Source organism: Cryptomeria japonica, chromosome 7 (assembly GCF_030272615.1).
Source record: "Cryptomeria japonica chromosome 7, Sugi_1.0, whole genome shotgun sequence".
NCBI lineage: Eukaryota > Viridiplantae > Streptophyta > Pinopsida > Cupressales > Cupressaceae > Cryptomeria > Cryptomeria japonica.
The window spans coordinates 833,623,682-833,643,892 of record NC_081411.1 but is presented as its reverse complement, the minus strand read 5'-3'; the positions used below and the strand labels follow the sequence as shown (position 1 = coordinate 833,643,892).

The 20,211-nt window shown below is 36.5% G+C and overlaps 1 protein-coding gene across 1 annotated transcript in view; it reads left to right on the top strand.

Annotated features, from left to right (window-relative positions):
• Positions 1–20,211, top strand: part of LOC131074286 (vacuolar protein sorting-associated protein 53 A) — a 216,527-nt gene that overhangs the window by 172,800 nt on the left and 23,516 nt on the right. Inside the window, exons 18-21 of the mRNA XM_058010871.2 lie at positions 5,733–5,810; positions 5,904–6,037; positions 6,257–6,350; positions 18,293–18,370. Of these exons, the coding sequence (XP_057866854.2) occupies positions 5,733–5,810; positions 5,904–6,037; positions 6,257–6,350; positions 18,293–18,370 (384 nt within the window). The remainder of the gene's footprint in view (positions 1–5,732; positions 5,811–5,903; positions 6,038–6,256; positions 6,351–18,292; positions 18,371–20,211) is intronic.

Here is a 20,211-nt window from a genome sequence, read left to right as displayed (position 1 = left end):
AGAGCGAAAATCTTAAAAACACCTATTTTCCTTGCAAGTCTAGTCAAATGTTAGGTTTTCATGGCTTGGATGGATGCGAGGAGACATGTTCTTGCCTTTTGAAGTTAATTGGTGTTGAAAAATGATGGAAATTAGCCCAAAACAAGATTTTCGCTCCTGACCCTTCTAAAGGGTCCAGAGCGAAAATCCTAAAGCCCATCATTTTCTCTAAAATTTGTGCTAGGCCAAGCTTAGACCTAGGTAAGACAAGCCCTTAAGATTGCCTTTGAATGGATTTTGGCCACCAAAAATATAGATTTTGTTGATGATTTAAGGTGTGAAATACTATCTTGAAATGAATTTATTATGTCCTTAATCATCTTTTGATTTGTTTTTGCAGATAAAAGAAGATCAAGCCAAGACAAGGACGACCTTCTCTAGTCCAGCATCAACAAGGACGGCCTTCTCCGATCCAGCATCATCAGGGACGACCTCTTCCAGTCTAGCATTTGAAGGAAAGGTACACCATCCATCCTGCACATCAAAGACAAAGGAGGTTAAAGCAAGGGTTCGTTGAAGAAGCAGACAGTTCCAAAAGAGTTAACTAAAGTTAGCTTCTCAACATCATCAAATTGAATATCTACCAAGTTGCAAGTGTCAGACAAGGTGGCATCCTAGTCTTCACTCCTCCAGTCGGATTGGTCCACCTTAGCGTGTCCAGATTCAATGTACCTGACTCATTGGAGATGGCACAAACTTCGATGTACCTACCCCGGTTCTCTATTGGTCGAATATTCCAGAGAAGACATGTGTCCAAACAATACAATTGTTTCATTGGCCAAAATTGAGTTTGTTGTAACAAACCCTAATTAGGGTTTTCATTGTAAGATCTCAGCCATTGATTTCAAGTTGATCTGAGCCATCGATTTGTATTGAGGGCACTATATAAGCCTTGGCTCCTCATTTGTAAAGGCTAATAGTTAATCAGTAGTTAGAAGGTGAATAGTTAGGAATAGTGAATAGTCAGTTGATAGAATAGCAATTAAAGTAGAATAGAGAGAGAAGGCAAAGATTGTTGCCAAGATGTTGTTGTAAAAGATTTGTAAAACTTCATTGAAGAAATGGTGAAATTTATGGGTCGATTCAACAATTTGCATGGTCTCTATACTTCTCAGATTTGATTTCATGTTATTAGATGAGTGGAAAAAATGTGTTTGATTGATGGTGAAATTTGTATATCCATACTACTAGTAGTTTGTTGATTGCAGACTTGCCTTGTGTAGTCAACTGGAATCATTCAGCTTGAGCTTAACTTCAATTGTCGCTTCTTCGTTGACATGCATCAGCCCGATGGTGTCTATGCCTATAGTGATGATCTGAACATCATAAAGCTTTCCTCTGAAGATCACACTAACCTTGTGGAGATGGTCCTGGGATGTCAAAACAAGACTTAGTTAGAATTTTATCAAATATCATTCATTGCTCCTACATTCTTAGTGTCAGAATTAGATCCTTTCCTTGCCCTCATCCTTTTCCTTTTTTTTCAAAATCTAGGCTAGTGAAATCCGGTGTTCCAGCAATGTTCAAAGCAAATCAGACGTTTAGTCATCGAGTGTAAGTCCCCTTGTGATTCCATTAAATCACATCATACCACGAAGAGCTTATCCACGAGTAGAGATCCTACATTTCAGAACCTTGGAGTTACTCCGACTGATCCTTCGGCGAGATCTTCAGCAGTCGGGAACTTTATTCAAGAGAGGATAAGGTACCTTTAGGTATTTTATTCTGTGTTTGGTCGTGTACAAAAGACACGTCAACAAGTTGACAATCAAATGAACACTAGCTATGAAAATAATGACTTTACCAAATGAATGTCCAAACTTCGGGTTGAGCCTTCAACTAGAGTTATTATTCTTATTGTTGGGATGAACATTTTTGGCGCCGTTGCCGGGGATGGTGTCAAACTAAGAACCTGTTATGGTTATTGTCTTTTCAGTTTTTAGTTAATTGTTTTTTTTGGCATACCTGATTGTTCAAAAATTTCATGAATCTAAATGCATAGGCGAAGAAGAGATGTTCTAGGTAGATTTCTGCCCAGTCATCCTAATCATGCAGAAAATAATTCCTCAGATATAAATCCTTTTGCTGAACTTTATCAAACCCTAGAAAATTTGAACCATCCTGAATCTGAATTCCCTGAAGGTAGTCTTCAGTTCCTCTTTGGACCTCAAGAAGAAGAATTTCATATAGTAACTACCCCCACAAGTCCAATGCAAGGAAACCCACCTCCTGGTGGAAATAATCCACCACCACCACCTTTGGACCCAACGTTTGAGTTCCCCATATCTGATCAACATGATAATGCTAATATCAAGAACATTCCAGCTTCTTCCCTCCCTAAATTCTATGGATTGGTGACAGAGGATCCAGACACATTTCTGTTTGAGTTTGATGTTCTTTGTAGGAGTTTTGACTATACTACAGATGCCCATAGACTCAAAATATTTCCTGCCACCTTGAAGGAATCTGCTTTAAGATGGTTCATGAGCTTGGGTAGTAGCACAATCAATACATGGGATGAGATGAAACGATTGTTTCTTGCAAAATATTAAGATTATTGTAGAGGCACTGATCGACATGGGGATGATATCTTTAGAATGACACAGAAAGAAGATGAGAGTCTTGAAGATTATCTGGAGAGGTTTCTGTTTAGTGTCAAAAAGTCCAAACATAGTACTCTAAATGAAGATTCCCTCAAGTTGATATTTTTGAGGGGAATCAGTGATGAATGCACCGATTCTTTGGATCTTATGGGAGAAGGTGGCATTACACAGTCCACCTGGGCTGAAATAGGACAAATTTGTAAGAAGTATTCCATATCTGCTTCTAAAAAGAACAGGCGTTTCAAGCCAGGAGTATCTTCATCAACATCTGGTACTGGAGTTTCTAGAATGGAACTTAGCCATTTATTGAAGGACTTTAAGGAGGACATCATAAATAATATGGCTACTAAGTTGGATACACTTTTAGCTAAGAAGATGCATGAAGAGGCTGATGCATTTCTTGCAGAATTTTGCCCTCGTTGTAGACAGCGAAAGAAGGATTGCAGATGTAAAATGGTTGCAAATGTTGAGGTTCTTGACTTCAAGCCAATACAAGGTGAGGATGAGCAAGTTTTCTATGTTTCGCAAAGGAGGCCAAATTTCCAAAGTCAAGGTATGCCTCCGGATCCACTTTCTTTTTCTGGTTATAGTGGAAATTCTTATGTACCCAATAACCAATGGCAATCACCATATGCTCAAAATTTTGGTAATTATCAAAACTGGTATGGTTCGCAAGGCTAAGGACAACATTTTGCTAATCAAATGCCACAGTGGTAGCAGCCACAAGGGAATTGGTATCCACCTCAGGGACAAGGAAGTCAGTTTCAAGGGAATTGGCAACCTACTCCTCAATGGAGGGGGAGTCAGCCATGGACTGCCCAATCTTCTGGTTATCAACAGCCTATTTAGCAGCCACAGCCTCCTGCAATAATGCCTCCTGCAGCCACTGTTGTCCCACCTAAAGCAACGCAGTTGCCCACTCAACCAATGCCAAATCCTAATATTAAATCTCAGCAACAACAACAAGCTTATTCAGCTGATCTTAATCAATACCTAGCCTATTCTCTATCTCTAAGTGATATTCACCTCTGAGTGGACTCACATGTGACTGGTGGAGGGAGTGGGCACCCTGGGAGCCACCTTGCGCAGTATGGAGGGATTGTTCCAGAATGTCTACCTACAGATGCGACAGAGTCAGATAGAGCAATAGACCCAACGACTGTACGTAGCAAAACTGGAGAAGGAAGGGGAGAAGCGTGCACAATTGGCCGCAGTAGAGAAGAACCTGAGGGTTGAGTTGGAGACAAAGGTGACCACTTATGAGGCTCGTTGCAGCATGCGGGAGAAGGAGGCACATGCGCTGGCAGCACAGGTTCCTGACCTCACTCTGTAGATGGAGCAGGACACAAAACTATTGGAGGCTGCACACATGGTCAAGAAGGCATGTGAGCGGCAGTTAATTGCGGAGAAGAACCTCAGACTCCACATAGGGCGACAACCTTCTTCTTCGACCACAACAGGGACGCCTCCTCCCCTTCCTCAGTCTTAGTCTTTTGTTTTTCCAGCTCCTGTTGTCTTAGTCGTCTGGAAGACAACTACCTTTTTGGGGGGGCTGATGTTAAGGGTCAATAACACATGTTAGTTTATAGTTGGTTTGGGTGCTTTATGTTTTGTTATGTATGAGTTGCCGAGAGGTTCCCGTGGGGTAGTTGGTAGTTAGTGATGGTTGGCAACTTGGCCAACTGTCGAGTCTATATAGTGTATGGATGGAAACTCGACAAATTATTATTGTATTGGCATATTTGAGAATCCAATAAAGATATCATTATTCTGCCATAGCTGTTCTGTAATTGTTATTTATGCTTTAATATATGTTAATGTTCTTGTTATATGAATTGTTGGTACGTGTGGAATGTCTCTGTTTATCCGTGAGTTTGCCAACCTCACTGTAAGGACTAAACAATTATTTATTGAGCCAAATGGAATAATAAGGTATAGATGTACAAGTTATTTAAGAAATTATAAATTTTTATAATACTAAATGTTTGTGATAGTGCCCATGATCATCAGTATTACAACTTATTTGTGGGTATGAAGTTCATAAGCAGAAGATAGTGATTACTTTTCTTATTTTTCGTTTTCTATCAAAATTGTAAAAAGCACCTAGAAAGTAATTGCAAAAAGATGTTGAGGGTTGATTTACTTTTTTGTGAAGGCACACATTGTTGTTTCAACATAGCATGTGGAAAATATGACGAATATAGAGTTTGGGCCATTTGAATAATATATAATCAGTAGCAGTAACGGCATGCCACCTTGACAGGTTATCACACTTCCAACAGATTGGGTTTATCATGTCATTCCCTACAATTCTTTGCATGGAATAAACTCATGCACGCGTTACACATGTTGCTGGTATCCTAATTTGACTTGTTGCATGTCTCATTATATTATACATCCTGAATTTTGAACTACATAGTCTTTGATGTGTGTATCCAAACACTATAAAAGTGTCAATGCTATAGAATTCTTTACATGGAATAAATTCATGCAAGTGTTACACATGTTGCTGGTATCGTCATTTGACTTGCACTTGTATATATGAATTATCTTTGTGTTAATTATTTAGTATTTGTTCTTGTGCAATTGCTGATTGATATGTTGCATGTCTTATTATTTTATACACCCTGAGGTTTGAACTGCATACTCTTTGATGTGTGTATCCAAACTAATCTGCACTAAAAGGGTCAATATGCTATACAATTCTTTGCATGGAATAAATTCATGAAAATGTCACATGTTGCCGATATCCTTACTTGACTTGCTGTTGTAGATATGAATCATCTTTATCTTAATTGTTTATTACTTGTTCTTGTGCAACTCCTAATTGATATTTTGTATGTCGTATTATATTATAAATCCTGAATTTTGAACTGCATAGTCTTTGATGTCTGTATCCAGTCAGTATCTACTACAAAAGTGCTAAAACTAGGAATTAAGTTGTCTTATTAGAAGGCATGGACCCATTTGAATGTCATTCTACTACAAAAGTGCTAAAACTAGGAATTAAGTTGTCTCATCTCAAAAGTCATTGGAGATATGACAAACTGCCATATAGAGGTCACTGACTATTTTTTCTTTCCATTACAGGCAGGACAATTGGCTGAAAATATTGCAAAGATTATTGATGTTCAATTTGCAGATAAGGTGGATATGTCAGAAGAGCAGGTACACAATTATTTTACAAACATTAATATCCATATCTTTGTTGTATCAGATTAATTAGAGCGTAACAATCTATGCATCTGCACAATTTTGCAGGATGAGTTCTCAGCGGTCATAACCAGAGCATTGATGACATTAGTGCATGGATTAGAAACAAAACTTGAAATTGAATTGGCCACAATGACACGAGTTCCTTGGGCAGCTCTTGAGAGTGTGGGTGATCAATCAGGGTATGATAATTTTTCTGCCTACCCATGGGATATAGGGCAGCTTATTAGATATGGATTGTTTGCTTAATAAAACTAGAATAACAGGAAGTAGTGTTGGCTAGCTCATTTTTAAGTCTCTTATGCTGGCAAGCATTCAGATAACTTGTATCCTTGACTTGTAGATGGAAGTGTCAAGTCAGTTTATTTCTTACTAATCATAACTTTGGTTTTGAATTCCAGATATGTAAATGGTATCAGTACAATTTTGTCTAGCAGTGTCCCTGTTCTTGGAGGGCTCCTATCTCCTGTTTATTTTCAATTTTTTCTTGATAAGGTATGGCAGGAAAAATATTATTATGTTCTGTATAGTTTAAAAGCAAAACTTTCCAGATATGTAAATGGTATCAGTACAATTTTGTCTAGCAGTGTCTCTGTTCTTGGAGGGCTCCTATCTCCTGTTTATTTTCAATTTTCTTGATAAGGTATGGCAAGAAAAATGTTATTATGGTCTTAAGGTTCCTTGTAACTGGAAATCTGATGGTTTAAAAGCAAAACTTTCCCATATGATAGAAATCATCAATTTCAATAAAGGATATTATCATCATTATGACTTATGATGAATCTACATTCAATTCTTTGATTGTTAGGTTAACATTGATATCACTGCTTTAATTTCTCAAGACGAATTATGCCTTATACTTGATTTTGTAAGAATTTCAACTATGAGCTACAATTGTAAAATGACTTTGTCCTTTGTTTTATTGTTTATATTCTTCTTTGAGAATACTCTCCTTTTCCTAGACAATCTGTGTGCTCCTCTGGCTTCAATATCTTTTATAATGTCCCATTTTTCTTTTTGAAATACATTATGTACACTTCATTAAATGATACAAAATCTTCTATACTGTTTTATTCTAGAAACATTTCAGTACAATGTTATTCTATATCTGTTCGATAAATCATCCTCTTAACTCTGTTGGCTTCCCCACCCCACTTGTCTTGCTTATGACCTTTTCTAAATAACCTTGGTTTTACATACCATGGCCAAGCGGCGTCTCTTCTCTCAATTTCACCTAGGAGTTGCACTTGTTTTTGTTTGTTGGGGTATGTCACACCTAGTGAGTTGGATGCTATACTTCATTATGTCTTGTATGATTTGAACATAGAGATCTTTTAGGAAAGTTCCAATATTTTTTCCACTTGAGCTCATTCCAGTCACCACATAGAGGAATACACTTCCTTTTGGGGTATCCATTGGCTTAGACGACATGATTGAGGAGTGTCTCTTATATCCAATTCGCTTGGGAATTGTGCTTGACCTCATACATTGGGGTGTGACACACCCATTGAAATTGGATGTATTTTGTTTTTCCAATCTTAGCACTTTGTCGTGCCTTTGAAGAGTTTTACCAAAGGCTCCACTTTGGGAGACTCAATACTTTTATCACTTGAGCTCATCCCATTTGAATACCACGTGAAAATATACTTGAATTCTTAAATGAATTTTTCTTGAGTTATTAAAGAAAATATAATATGTTTATAAATTTGATTTCCATACCAATTGACTTGCTTACTATCCCCTATTAGATGGTTAAAAAAAGAGTTTGTCTATCTTATTTTCTTAGCATGAGTTGGAAATGAGGCAAATGGACTTCTATGTATTTTACTTTTGGTATTTGATGGACTCCCAAGTTTTGCGAACTTCAAAAATCTTAAATATTCATGTTCATTTGCTCAAATATTCGTATGGATAAATATTCATGTTCATTCGCTCAAATATTCGTGTGGATAAGGGCTTACTACTTTTAATATTTAAATATTATTTTGTAGGGTTATTGATGCTGAATCGGATTGACTAAATCAAGCTTTTTATCTCTCACCTGCTCACTATTTGTCTATTGTTATCTCGTCATTGGCGATAGGCAAGCATAATGCCAGGGTCAAAGCATATAAAAGGGGCTTGGTTAGTATCTGTGGTCGTTTGGTATCTCAGAATAGGAGTCACCATGTGGAGTTATATATCTCGTCTGAGTTCGTTGTATTTTGCAGTGTGAAACTCAATGTGACATACAAAGTGTATATTGTTGTCGATAGCATAGAAGGGAAGTTATTTACTAACATAACATAACATAACATAGTCGACTTACTACACATTTTATACCTTCAACTAACTAATATTTATTTATAAACAATCTTTGCACATTCTGCTGACTACAATGGGTGTAGAAGCTTGATACATATTTTCAGTTGAACCCTATGCTGAAGGATGATGGTAGTGCTCACGAGTGCTGACATTGTGGGATGGTCACATTAGGCCATGGCCAAATCGATTCAAATGCAGAATTCACGGAGTGGTTGATCGATCTATTTGATAGGAAAGATCTGAAATTGCAGTTCAAGGAGTTAGTGCAGCTCAAGCAGTGGAGTTTTGTAGATGTATACATTGCAGACTTTCAGCAGTTATCAGTTTTGGTGACTGACATTTCAGAGAGGAGATTGATTGTGCTTTTCATGGATGGATTGTTTGACCCATTGAGAGGTTGGATTAAGGCTCTTAAGCCGCCCACATTGCAGGATGCGATCAAAAGGGTGAGAGATATGGAGTCTAGCTCTAATACCACTGTAATGTCCACAATTGATCCTTTTTGAATTTTTACAAATATCTGATGAAATGCATAATTCTTCTCATTTTCTGATCACCTAGATCTCGACATGGGCAAGATGAGAGCATATAGTAATTGGGACAATATTTCGAAGATGCATGCAATGTTGGAAATGAAATAAATAAAACTATTATTTTAGTAGCATAGCCATCCAAACTTTAAAATATTTTTAAACTGTCAGAAAACCATCTAGTGAGACAAAATAAACAATTAAACATGATCCAAAGTAGTTAGGAGGCCCTTGCACAGCCACAGAAGGAAAATATCAAAAATCTAATTTTTTGGTATTTTCTACATCTCAAAAAATTGTATTTTGGGAGGTCTTCGGAGCAGAATTTGGGATCCAGATTGTCATCGATCCCTTAGAACTATTCCTATAAGCAAGGTTCTAAGGGATCGAAACTAGATTTCTTTGAGTGCTTTTTGGTGATTTAAAGTAGTTCAATTTTCGACCATTGGGCTAAGAGTTATGACTCCACTAAGTTGTGTTAGTAAAATAAACTAGCGTTTATGGAAAAACATTCAGTTTTGTTTGTTATTTGTCCCCATCTAAAGTATTCAAACTATATCAACTGGATTTCAAAGATAAAGAAGGATCTTTTTGTAGCTGCATACATATCTTTTCAAATTTTATGTTTTGAAAATTGTTTGTTAAGAATTTACAATACTACTGGTTGTAGGCTAGGTGTTGTTCTTCAAATCCATAATTTAGATCAGTGGTATCAGAGCTTGTATGCTCTTGTACGTCCCATCACACACGATCAACATATCAAAGGCTTAGTTTTGAAACAAGAGATCCATCAACCTTCTTTTGAGATGCACATGATCGCAGATGGCTAAAGAAAAAAGGGAAAGATCGTATGACCCTTTCAAGATGCTGGTTGAAGATGCATTGAAAAAATAGCTTGAGGAGATGATGGACCGATTTTCTCGGATGCTGCAAAACCAAGGTTCATAAATAAACCTAATGAACACACCATTTGGTGGATATATTCCATTCAAGCTGCAGGTGAATTTTGACATCCCAACTTTTGAAGGAAAATTGATGTAGATGCTATTGATGTTTGGATGTCAAAGTTTGAAAGATATTATTCTGTGAATCATTTCTCGGATGCTGAGAAAATCACCTTTGCTCTTCTCAAAGCTGGGAGTCATGCAAAGCAGGCATGGGGAATCAGATTTTCATCCAAAGAAGTATTTGTTGGGCATGACTTTAATGTAGATTTTGACAACACACCCACATGCGAAGAATTCATGGAGCACATCAAAGAAGAATACTTTTTTGCAGACATTAACATAAATATATGAAATGGCAATTACTCTGTCAAAAGGAGGACCAACTTGTCCAAGATTTTACTAACAGATTGTTTGCTCTTTCAGTAAAACTCGACATCCAAGATTCTGAGAGGCATCAAGTTTAAAATTATTGATGGGGTCTTCATAGATATATTCGGAGTGAAATGAATTTTCTGAATATAGAAACACTTGCAACTGCCTTCAAGTATGCCACGAAAATTGAGGAAAAATTCAAGGAAAAGGGAAAAAAAGACTTTTGTGAGTTATAAATCAAAAGGTGAAAGGAATAGGTTTGTGGGAAAGCAAACAGCCAAGGAAGCTATCTTAAACTCACCAATAACAAAGAAGACATGGTGTGCCAAAGAAGATGTGGCAAGATATAGGAATGTGGTGTGAGATTCACAAGAGTGTGTTCCATAACACCAAGGATTGTCTATCTATATAAAAAGCCTGATGACATAGACATATGGAGAGGAGGTTGAACTTGAATCATTGCTTATAGACCCTTTTGAGCAAAAGGTTAGTGAACAGGTCATTGAGGCAGATCCATATGCCACAACAAAAATATTGCCTTGTGAGGATGAAGAATGATTGTTCCATTCATAGATATGGGTTGGTAGAAAAGCTCTACATTTTATTGTTGATAGTGGCAGCCAAAACAATTCAATTTATGTGGAGATAGTCAAAACGTTGAATTTGAAGACCACCTCCACAGCCATCCCAGGTAATTTCAGTCATGTTACCATACACCATAGGATGGGTAAGCCAAGGGCGAGATATACAGGGAAATAAGCAATGCTATCTCTCATATTCTATAAAACCATTGAAGGACAAAATAATTTGTGATGTAGCTCCTTTGGATGTTTGTGATGTTTTGCTGGGGCAACCATAAATTTATTAGGGTCATGGTGTATATGAATCTAGACCATACAGTGTCACTATCAAACTTGGTGAATGGAAGTATCAAATACCTGAAGTAAGCCCTTCAAAATCTGCATCTTCAATAAGCGCAAAACAATGTAGGCATCTAATTGCTCAAACTGGAGCTTTTGTACTACTCATGATCCGACTTGATGAGACAAAATCAATTGTTTTTAATGCACATGCTGAAGTGGCTGCTACAACAAATCAGCAGAGGCATATTGATCAGATTTTGAAAAGATATTAGAATGTGTTTGACTCACTAGTCGGGCAATAAATAAAATCACCGTGAAGAAAAGTTATCCGATTCCTTGGATTTCGAACAAGCTTAGAGGGGCCAAGTTCTTCACCAAAGTTGACTTGAAGTATAGGTACCATCAAGTACCAATTTTACCAATCAATCCATTAGATGTGTGGAAGATTGCTTTCAAATAAAGAGGTGAAATGTTTTTATTTAATAAAGAGGGGCCATCTAGAAGTGGGCACCACTTTATGAGGGAGACAAGAAATTAAATTAAATTAAAAATACATCCCCATCTGGGTGTGGGTTTTGGAGAACCTATTTAAGTGAGTTTTGGACTTTATTTTGGATATGCTACATTTGATATTTGATATTGTTCTTGTTGTTAGAGGAGTTGGTTCTTCCTAGGGTTTGTGAGGACGAAATCCCTTATAGGCAACATCTTCCACATTGGTGGAAAACCCAATCTGGTGGATTTTGGTGGTTTCATTTAGGATTTACATTGGAGCTTTAATGGTGATTTAGTTTGGTCTTCCTCTTTAGTCCAGATTTGTAGAGTCACAAAGATTATTCATCGTTGCTGATTGAGGAAGAATTGGAGGGGGTTATTGCTATTCATACATTGCATTTTCTGGCCATACCTCCCTAATAGCTGGCTGTACTTCCTAGGGCTGACTATACCACTTCATTGATAATTTGACATTTTGTTGCACTTTGAGCATTGTTTGGCCTTTCTTCTTCAAGCTGTCCCAGTTGGAGGAGTTTGTGATAGGTGCATAGGGTTTTTAGACATCATTTTTCCTGGTTATTGCTGTTAAAATACATTATTTCACATTTCCAGCAAATGAGTTTCAAATACATGTTTGTAATAAGATTTGAACATCCAGGGATATTCAGTTTTACCTTTGTGTTGTAATTTTAGAGTTTAGCTGGTTATGAGTATTGCTATTGCAAGTTATTTCATTGTTATTTGCTGTTATAAATCTGTATATCTTGCAATATATATTTCTGCACTTTCTATCTCTTCTATCTTCTTCCATTAAACGAAGCAAACAAAAGAGTGGGAAAAACAAGGGTGCATATTAGAGTGGTATCAGAGCAGTGTATCCTACCATCCTAAAGGTGTTCAACATGATAATGCGGTGATATGTGAGGGTTTGATTAACCTTTTTTTACACATTAGTACAACACTAATAGGAATAGGTCTACTAGAAACTTGGTTGCAGAAGAATAGAGGGCAATAGAATAACAAAATATGAGCAATATGGGTGATAGATATCCTAGAAATCCAAGAGCTCCAAGGAAGAACGTTATTTGAACTTATTGGATGCCTTGGTTATAATACAGATGCAAAAGCATATGGATTTCAAAGAATCAATGTTGTTCAATTAATCGAGGAGACAAAGCTCCTTTAAATAGAGTTACAAAGACGATGTTTCTAAAAGAAACAATCGTTAACTAGAGGCGAAATTAGAAACAACTTAAATGACCATTAATAACACAAAGAGAAAGATATTATTCTAATACCCTCCCTTAATGGTCATTGTTTTAACTACCAAGAGAAATAATAGAGAAGGTTGCCCCCTTCTTCTCAGAACACGCTGCAACAGAAGACAAGAGCCTGCCACTAACTCTGCCACTTGAGATGAGTCTGCCATCCACCCTCCCAGAAACTACAGAACTTCTGGAGATACCCAAAACAACACCAACTGTCCAACCTGATGTTGGAGAACTATCCCTCCCTGTAACCAAAGACACACCGAGAACAACTGTCACGATTTTGAGGAAAAAATCGGTGCATGGAAAACGATGCACCCACAAAATTCTGAAAACAACCCAGTTGAGCTCTCGAAAAACCCTCCAAGGATCTGCAATCAGAAATTTTTTTTGACTTGATTTGAAGGGTAAAAACCCTAATCAAAAATGCAGATTTCCGTAAAAAAATGGCAGAAAAAAAAATTGCAGGTGGAAAAAATCGCGTCACGCACAGAGGATTAATGGTGTCGCGGGACGAAGATCTGGTTAAAAAGAAATCTGGAAGAAAACCCTTTGGAAAAAAAAAATTGAATTTCGAATTCTGAAAAAATCACAGGCCCTAGATTTGTTTTTTCAGTGATGAAAAATTTCATTCAAAAATTTTTAGAAAAAACAAAAAATTTCTTTCTGCTCTGATACCATAATACAGATGCAAAAGCATATGGATTTCAAAGAATCGATGTTGTTCAATTAATCGAGGAGACAAAGCTCCTTTAAATAGAGTTACAGAGATGATGTTTCTAAAAGAAACAATCGTTAACTAGAGGCGAAATTAGAAACAACTTAAATGATCATTAATAACACAAAGAGAAAGATATTATTCTAATAGGTTAGAGGGCAGCAAGTTGCTGAGCAGGGAGCACAAAAACAAAATCAATGTTTGGGTCTTCTAATAGAACTCGTGGCTTAACAGATGGGTTTAAATGTGGGAGCAAATATTGGTGCAAACAATACAAATAATGCCAATAATGTCAATAATGAAAATATAGGATGCAATAATGGAAGCAACAATGGTCAAGGAGAGAACTTAGTTCATTGTGGAAATGCAAAGCAGCGAACCAAAACATTATCTTCGAGGCCTCTTATGCCTATTTTTTCACTTAGGAATCAACCACATGTTGACAATGAGCCCCAAATAACATATTTACAGTACCAGTTTAGGCATGATTGAGAGAAAGGAGGTTTTAAGTTCTAGGTTACTATTTCATTAATAGATTACATTGATGTTAGGATGAAGCATAGACCCTATGCTTGTAGAACACAAGGCTATGATCTGCAAAAGAAGGTGGGGAAGTAACTCTTCCTTATTATGATGGTTCAAGGAAGACTTCAGCTTGAGCTTGGGTTCAGAAGGTAGACACCTATTTGCAACTCAATGCTATGCTAGAGGAAGAAGCAATTAAGTATGCGACAATACATCTAGATGGCATTGCACATGAGTGGTGGCACCATGGGATGATTACCATGGGTCATGATCAAATTATCTCTTATGATGAGTTCACAGAGAGATTGATTGAGAGGTTTGATTAGAAAGATGCAAAGTTGCATTTCAAGGAATTGGCACAACTAAAGCCATGGGGGCTTTGTAAACACATATGTAGCTGATTTTCAGAGACTTGCGCTACTGGTTGTAGACATCTCAGAAAGGAGACTCATTGTACTTTTTATGGATGGTTTGACAGATTCCTTGAGAGGTTGGATTGAGGCTCTCAATCCACCTACTTTGCAGGAGGCCATCAAGAAGGCTAAAGATACGGAGGCTTGTAATTCTAGAAGCATATTTTAAAGGGATGTCTTCATAAGAAGGACAAGCACAAGAAACAGTTTCATAGGGAATCACATCTGCCACACAATAATTCTAACAAATTAGATAGTTAGCAGCTTAATGATCTCCGGAGGAAGAAATTATGGTTAAATTACAAAGAACCTTGGGACCCATCTCACAAGGGCAGTGTGAAAGCTAAAGCAGTTGGAGTATTTTTCTACTAAAGAATCTGCATTAGAATAATGAGAACAACAATCTGATTGAGAGACTAGTGAGGAGAAAAATTTATTCGAGGAGTCGTCAAAGGATATTGTGAAAGATACGTAGCCAAATCAGAACTAACATTTTTGCAAATGTCAAAATATTGAACTAAGATCTGAAGAGAGCTCTCAGGCAGCCAATACACATTTTATTAATTTCCAAAAAATATTTCAAACATATAAACTCAGAGATTAGTGAGTGAGAATTACATATAAATGTTTCTACAATCAATGTTTGTTCTTAGACCTAATGAAGAGAACTTCATTATCAATGAATGCAATTAGATTGCTCAGGCTTTACTTATTGAAGATATTGCCATTCGAATTTTTGAGGATAATGATCAGATTTCTCAGGTTGTCCTCAATGATGTAGTTCCAATTTAATGGCTTCCACGAACGTCTCAGTTCATACCACTGGTATCTTGGCTTGAAATATATTTTGTTGTTGTCGAAGACACAACAAAATATTATGTTTGGTGTGGATCGACCCCTTCCTCCTATTGGTCCGTTCCAGATTCTTTATTGTGATTGCCCTTTCTTATATGTTGCAACCTAACGATTATATCCCTTCCTGACCGCAATCCTTCTAGATAGACAAGTGGTTATGGTGCCTTAGGGCAAAATGAGAGTAGAGTTGCTGCTGCAAACGCCTGTGTCAAGTTTATGTGCGATTGTTCTCCTTATTTTGTTGCGTGCACTTTCAGCTAGATAATAAACCATCACCCAAACTATAATCTTTCCTACGAACAAAGAGAAACTCACACTGGATGGAATCCGAATTGGTCCTCGTGGTTTTCAATAGTCTATCATTGACACCATGTAAATAGAATGGTGGCTCAGATAAACCAATGGCTTCAGAAGAAATTGCAAACAAAAGACATTCATTGTCACTTGCCCAAATGTATGGCTCACACTTTGGTGATATGAAAATATCACGCCTGCATTAATACTCTTATAATGTGCGATTCAAATCCTTATATTACCATCAAATATCAGATTATAATAATCTTGAGTCAACCTTCTGCAATAATATTCACAAGGCTATGCAAACTTGACTTAACAATATCCATTGCCAAACTTTAGGAAAACTGGAGCCTTTGGAAGAATATTATAAGGATGCCTTCAAACCATTTGCTAAATAGAAAATACCTTAGGAAATGTTACTATGACACCCATGAATGAAAGGCCCAATAAGTATTACTACGACAATGATGAGGGTTGTGATAAATATAAAAACATCATCATATAAGCCGACTTCCTAAATTAATCATAATATAACAACCTTATTTCTTAAATAGGAAATGAAAGCAAATATCATTATTTTCTGAAACAAACCCTTACAAATTTGTCTCCAATGGAGACTTCACAAATTTGGCACAAATGTAGACTATGTCATGAATCCACCTTTTTGGAAGAGCTAGGTTTTCGTCCAACCCTTTTGTCAAACTTCTAAATGTTTTCATCCTCATAAATCATAAAATGTTTATCAAATCCATAAGCATGCTTAACTACAATCCCAGGAACCTCCTTATAAAGACCTCCAAGAAACTTCTAGAATATTAGGCCGATTGGAGAACTTTATTTAATAGGTGACATTTATTATTTAATTGTTCTCACTTTATTTTATAATTAAATTAATTAAATAAAGTCATTCCTTTTTGAAAAATATTAATTTTTGGACAAGTCGATTAATTAATTTTATCAAGTCAATAAAAAATTGGGGACATTACATAGTGGGACCATGGAACAACTCACTAGTGCCCAAAAACAAATCACATTCATGGTGAGAGGTGTAATACAGGGGCAGCGAGTAATTGCTTTGATTGATACAGGTGCCACACATAATTTCATTAATGAAGGCTTTGTGGCTACGAGAGGATTGCAAATAGAAGAGCTTGATGGGTTTGTTGACTTGATGGTCCACACCTCCTTGGGGACTTGTGACATGGCTTAACCGCCTCCTATGGGTTGGGTTAAATATGGCATTTGTATCAGGCATTGATTGTTCGAGCTTTTGGCGCAACGACAAATGATTCCAATAATTGGTATTAGAGCCTTGGGTCACAGGTTTGAGTCTCCCTTTAGTGGGTGCTGAAGGCTCAGTCAGTGCTGAGGGGGATATTGTTGACTTGGTGGTCAGCACCTCCTTGGAGACTCGTGACATGGCTTACCCCCTCCTATGGGTTGGGTTAAATCTAGCGTTTGTATTGGGCATTGATAGTTTGAGCTTTTGGCGCAAAGGCAAACGATTCCAAGCATATTGTGTTCTATACAAGTGTATGTGATGTTTTGTGAAAGAGAAAGTGAACAATATATGTTAACAAATGATTGGGGTGGTCCCTATCCCTATATGTTGATTTCAGGCACACAATTTCAATTGGTCATATTTGATCTCACACCAAAGTATCCAGCCTTTAAAAACATGCTATTTTCCTTTTCCAATGCTCTTTCAGCTGACCTATTTAATAGTTTGGGTCCAACCTTTTGAGTGAGCTTCCCTAGTTGTCATCGGCAAAACAGAATTTGTGAGGAGTCATAGACCAAGTATTAGGTATAATTATAATTTTTAATCTATCGAATTGCAACTGGTTCTCGTTGGATGCAATTAATTATACTTTGTTTTAGGAGATAAAATTTGAAGGTGAAACTGAAAACCATATTTAGTTTGAGAAAACGTATATGAAAGATTAATGTCTCTTAGATGCTACTAAAATGGCTTTGTTTGCAGTTTAAAATAGCTTGTAACTTGTAACTGGAAAGATTCTTGCTCTTAGCTTTACAGTATTTTCACATTGTTTTCCAACTTCTAAATTTATAATACCAAACTTGTCAAATAAGTGACCTTGTGTTCCACGGAAACGCATTTCCCCCCCCTAGGCCTAAGTCTCCCCATCCTCGAAACTTTTTCCCTTTGTTCCCTTGTCCCCGAAGCCCGTCCCCGCGTCCCCCCGTCCCCAACGGCCGTGGAACAATGGAAATAAGATTTGCTTCTGGATGTAAATGACATACACAGCAAATCCAGAAGGAATTTTATTTCAACGTGGATAGAAGCTAATATTAACCAAATTTATCCTTATTTGCTGCCTAAAAATGTAGTTATCTTGTATTGCACTGGCTATTCTCAAAAGTATCCTAACTTCATCTTTTGTGAATTGTCAATGTATCTATTATGTGGATCATTTATCATTTCATCGTTTCATGTACTATGTATGTTTCTATAGCTAAGTGGTCATGTTTCTAGTTTTTATTTATACATTTTTCTGTCTGCCCTTGGATTTCATTGAGAAGGAAAACATTTTTCAATTTTCCCGTGTAAGAATTTATTCTAGCATGTGCCATTGCTAAAATTAGATTGCTAGTATAATTTTTCTACTGATATGCCTTGGTAACATGTAAAGCTTGTGTTTATTGTTAGAATAGTAATTGAAGATTTCTCATTTCTGTGATGATTGCATCTACCAAATTTTTTGTCAGTTTTAAATTTCTCTATGATTTAGTTTTAAACGATAGATAAGGTGCACATTGAGATTCAGTTATTTTATTTTCTGGATAGACTGTAGAAGAAAGAGTAATAAGTAGGTGATGTTAATGCAGCTTGCAGCATCACTGGCCCCTCGGTTTCATCTTAACATTTACAAATGTAAACATATATCGGAGACTGGCGCACAGCAGGTAAGCAGGGAACAAAAAAGGCTGCACCTTACTTAGAGATTTCAATATATATATATTGCTAATGCATGCTAAATCTTTGTATGTCCTTTTTTATACTTTAGGGAATCTTTGTACTGTGTAACATTGGAAGTACAATCTTTCTGTTGTGTACATTGCTTTAAAACACACGGCATATTGTTGTTCCATGTGATGTTTCATTTCAGGTAAATAAAATATCAAAACACCTTTGGTTTAGTTAGCTTGAACATAATCCTCTGGAAAGCTAGCTTCTAATATTAGAGTTATCAATGACACCTTAGACTGTTGCTTCTAAATTATCTCTACTTGAGTTTCTTTATATTGTTAGGGGTTGATTAGATTGACGTGAATATTAGATTGTATGGGTTTCTATCCTCCAGTTCATTCGTACATGGTGCCTTATTTGCAAAGATTTAATAAAACATGCAGAAAATATATTCAGATGAAGAGAAAACAGAAACCTACATTGCTGAAATTATACTCGTTGAAGAGTTAATACTTGAGAGAAAATACAGAAAATTGAATCCCTACATGTAAAATTTGAGTACTCATGCTACAAAAATGGTAGAGACCCAAATTTCTACAACCACAGAATCCCAAAGAAATTTACTATAGAGTTATATTCTAGAAGGTTTGACCTATTCATTGCACCGAATAATCCAATAGAAGAAAATCTTACAACCATACTTCTAGCATAATTGTGTATCAAATTGAAATCATGCAAGCTCTTCGTCCATGAAATAGTGAAACTGGAGAAACAAAAATCACTGTCCACGCATTTGTAAACTGAAGTAAACTACTTCGAGAGCAAATGGTTAAGAAAATGTGTTTTGGTAATAGAAATTATAGCAGAAAGGGAATGATATCCCTTTGTATGAGACTACAAGAAGCAAAATTCCTTTGAAAATGCTCTTTTACCATTAGTTTAAGGTTTTTCTTTTTTGCGACCTGCAAATTTTACCTAAATAGGAAAATACAAATTTGAATTTTGGAGTGCACTCAAATCCATGAAGTAATGTTTAACCTTTAATACACAAACTAAGCCCTGCTTGCTTAGATATATTGCAGCGGGAATGTAAGTGTTTGACTTCTGCAAATGTGACTTGCCAAGTCAACTGAGTTACTGAAGTACATTGTGAAACATAAAAACTGGATCATTTCTTATTCAAAATGATTATGTACCCCTCTAGACTAAATAAGTAAAGTGTATGGTTTCATAACTAAATATCATATATAACTAGCTGAAGTGTACTACCGTTCCAAATTTAAATGGAATGTCCATTGGTAGCATATGATCTAGCATTGGATCATAATTTCCCATTTACATTAACCAATGCCTGAAAGTCGTATAGCAACTAAATAATAAAACCCATCAGTCAGTGGACAAATCAGCATTAAGGATGCCTTGTTGTTTTCCAGTTACTGAGGTCCAGATTTCGCAATAATATAAATGGACACATCATAATTATAATTGTAAATTTCCATCACTGATGATAAATTGAGGTATTGCAGCTGAATAAACAAATCTGGCATTTGATTATAAACAATCCCAATTTTATTTTTAGCAATGAACAAAGTTCCATTTATGATCTTTATGATATTCAGTACAATTTGTCAGACGACAAATTTTATGTATATGATCTTGTTACTGGTTGATGTCTGAATGTCTGTGTAAGCTGGTCATAGGGAATACAACTACTATAATTAGTGAATACTAATCAGTTCTTGATATCCTAGTGGGTCTGCTTGTAGTCACCACCTGGTGAGTCTGGTCATAGCCATCATCATTACATGAAAGTGGGACCAGTTGAAGTCACTACTGA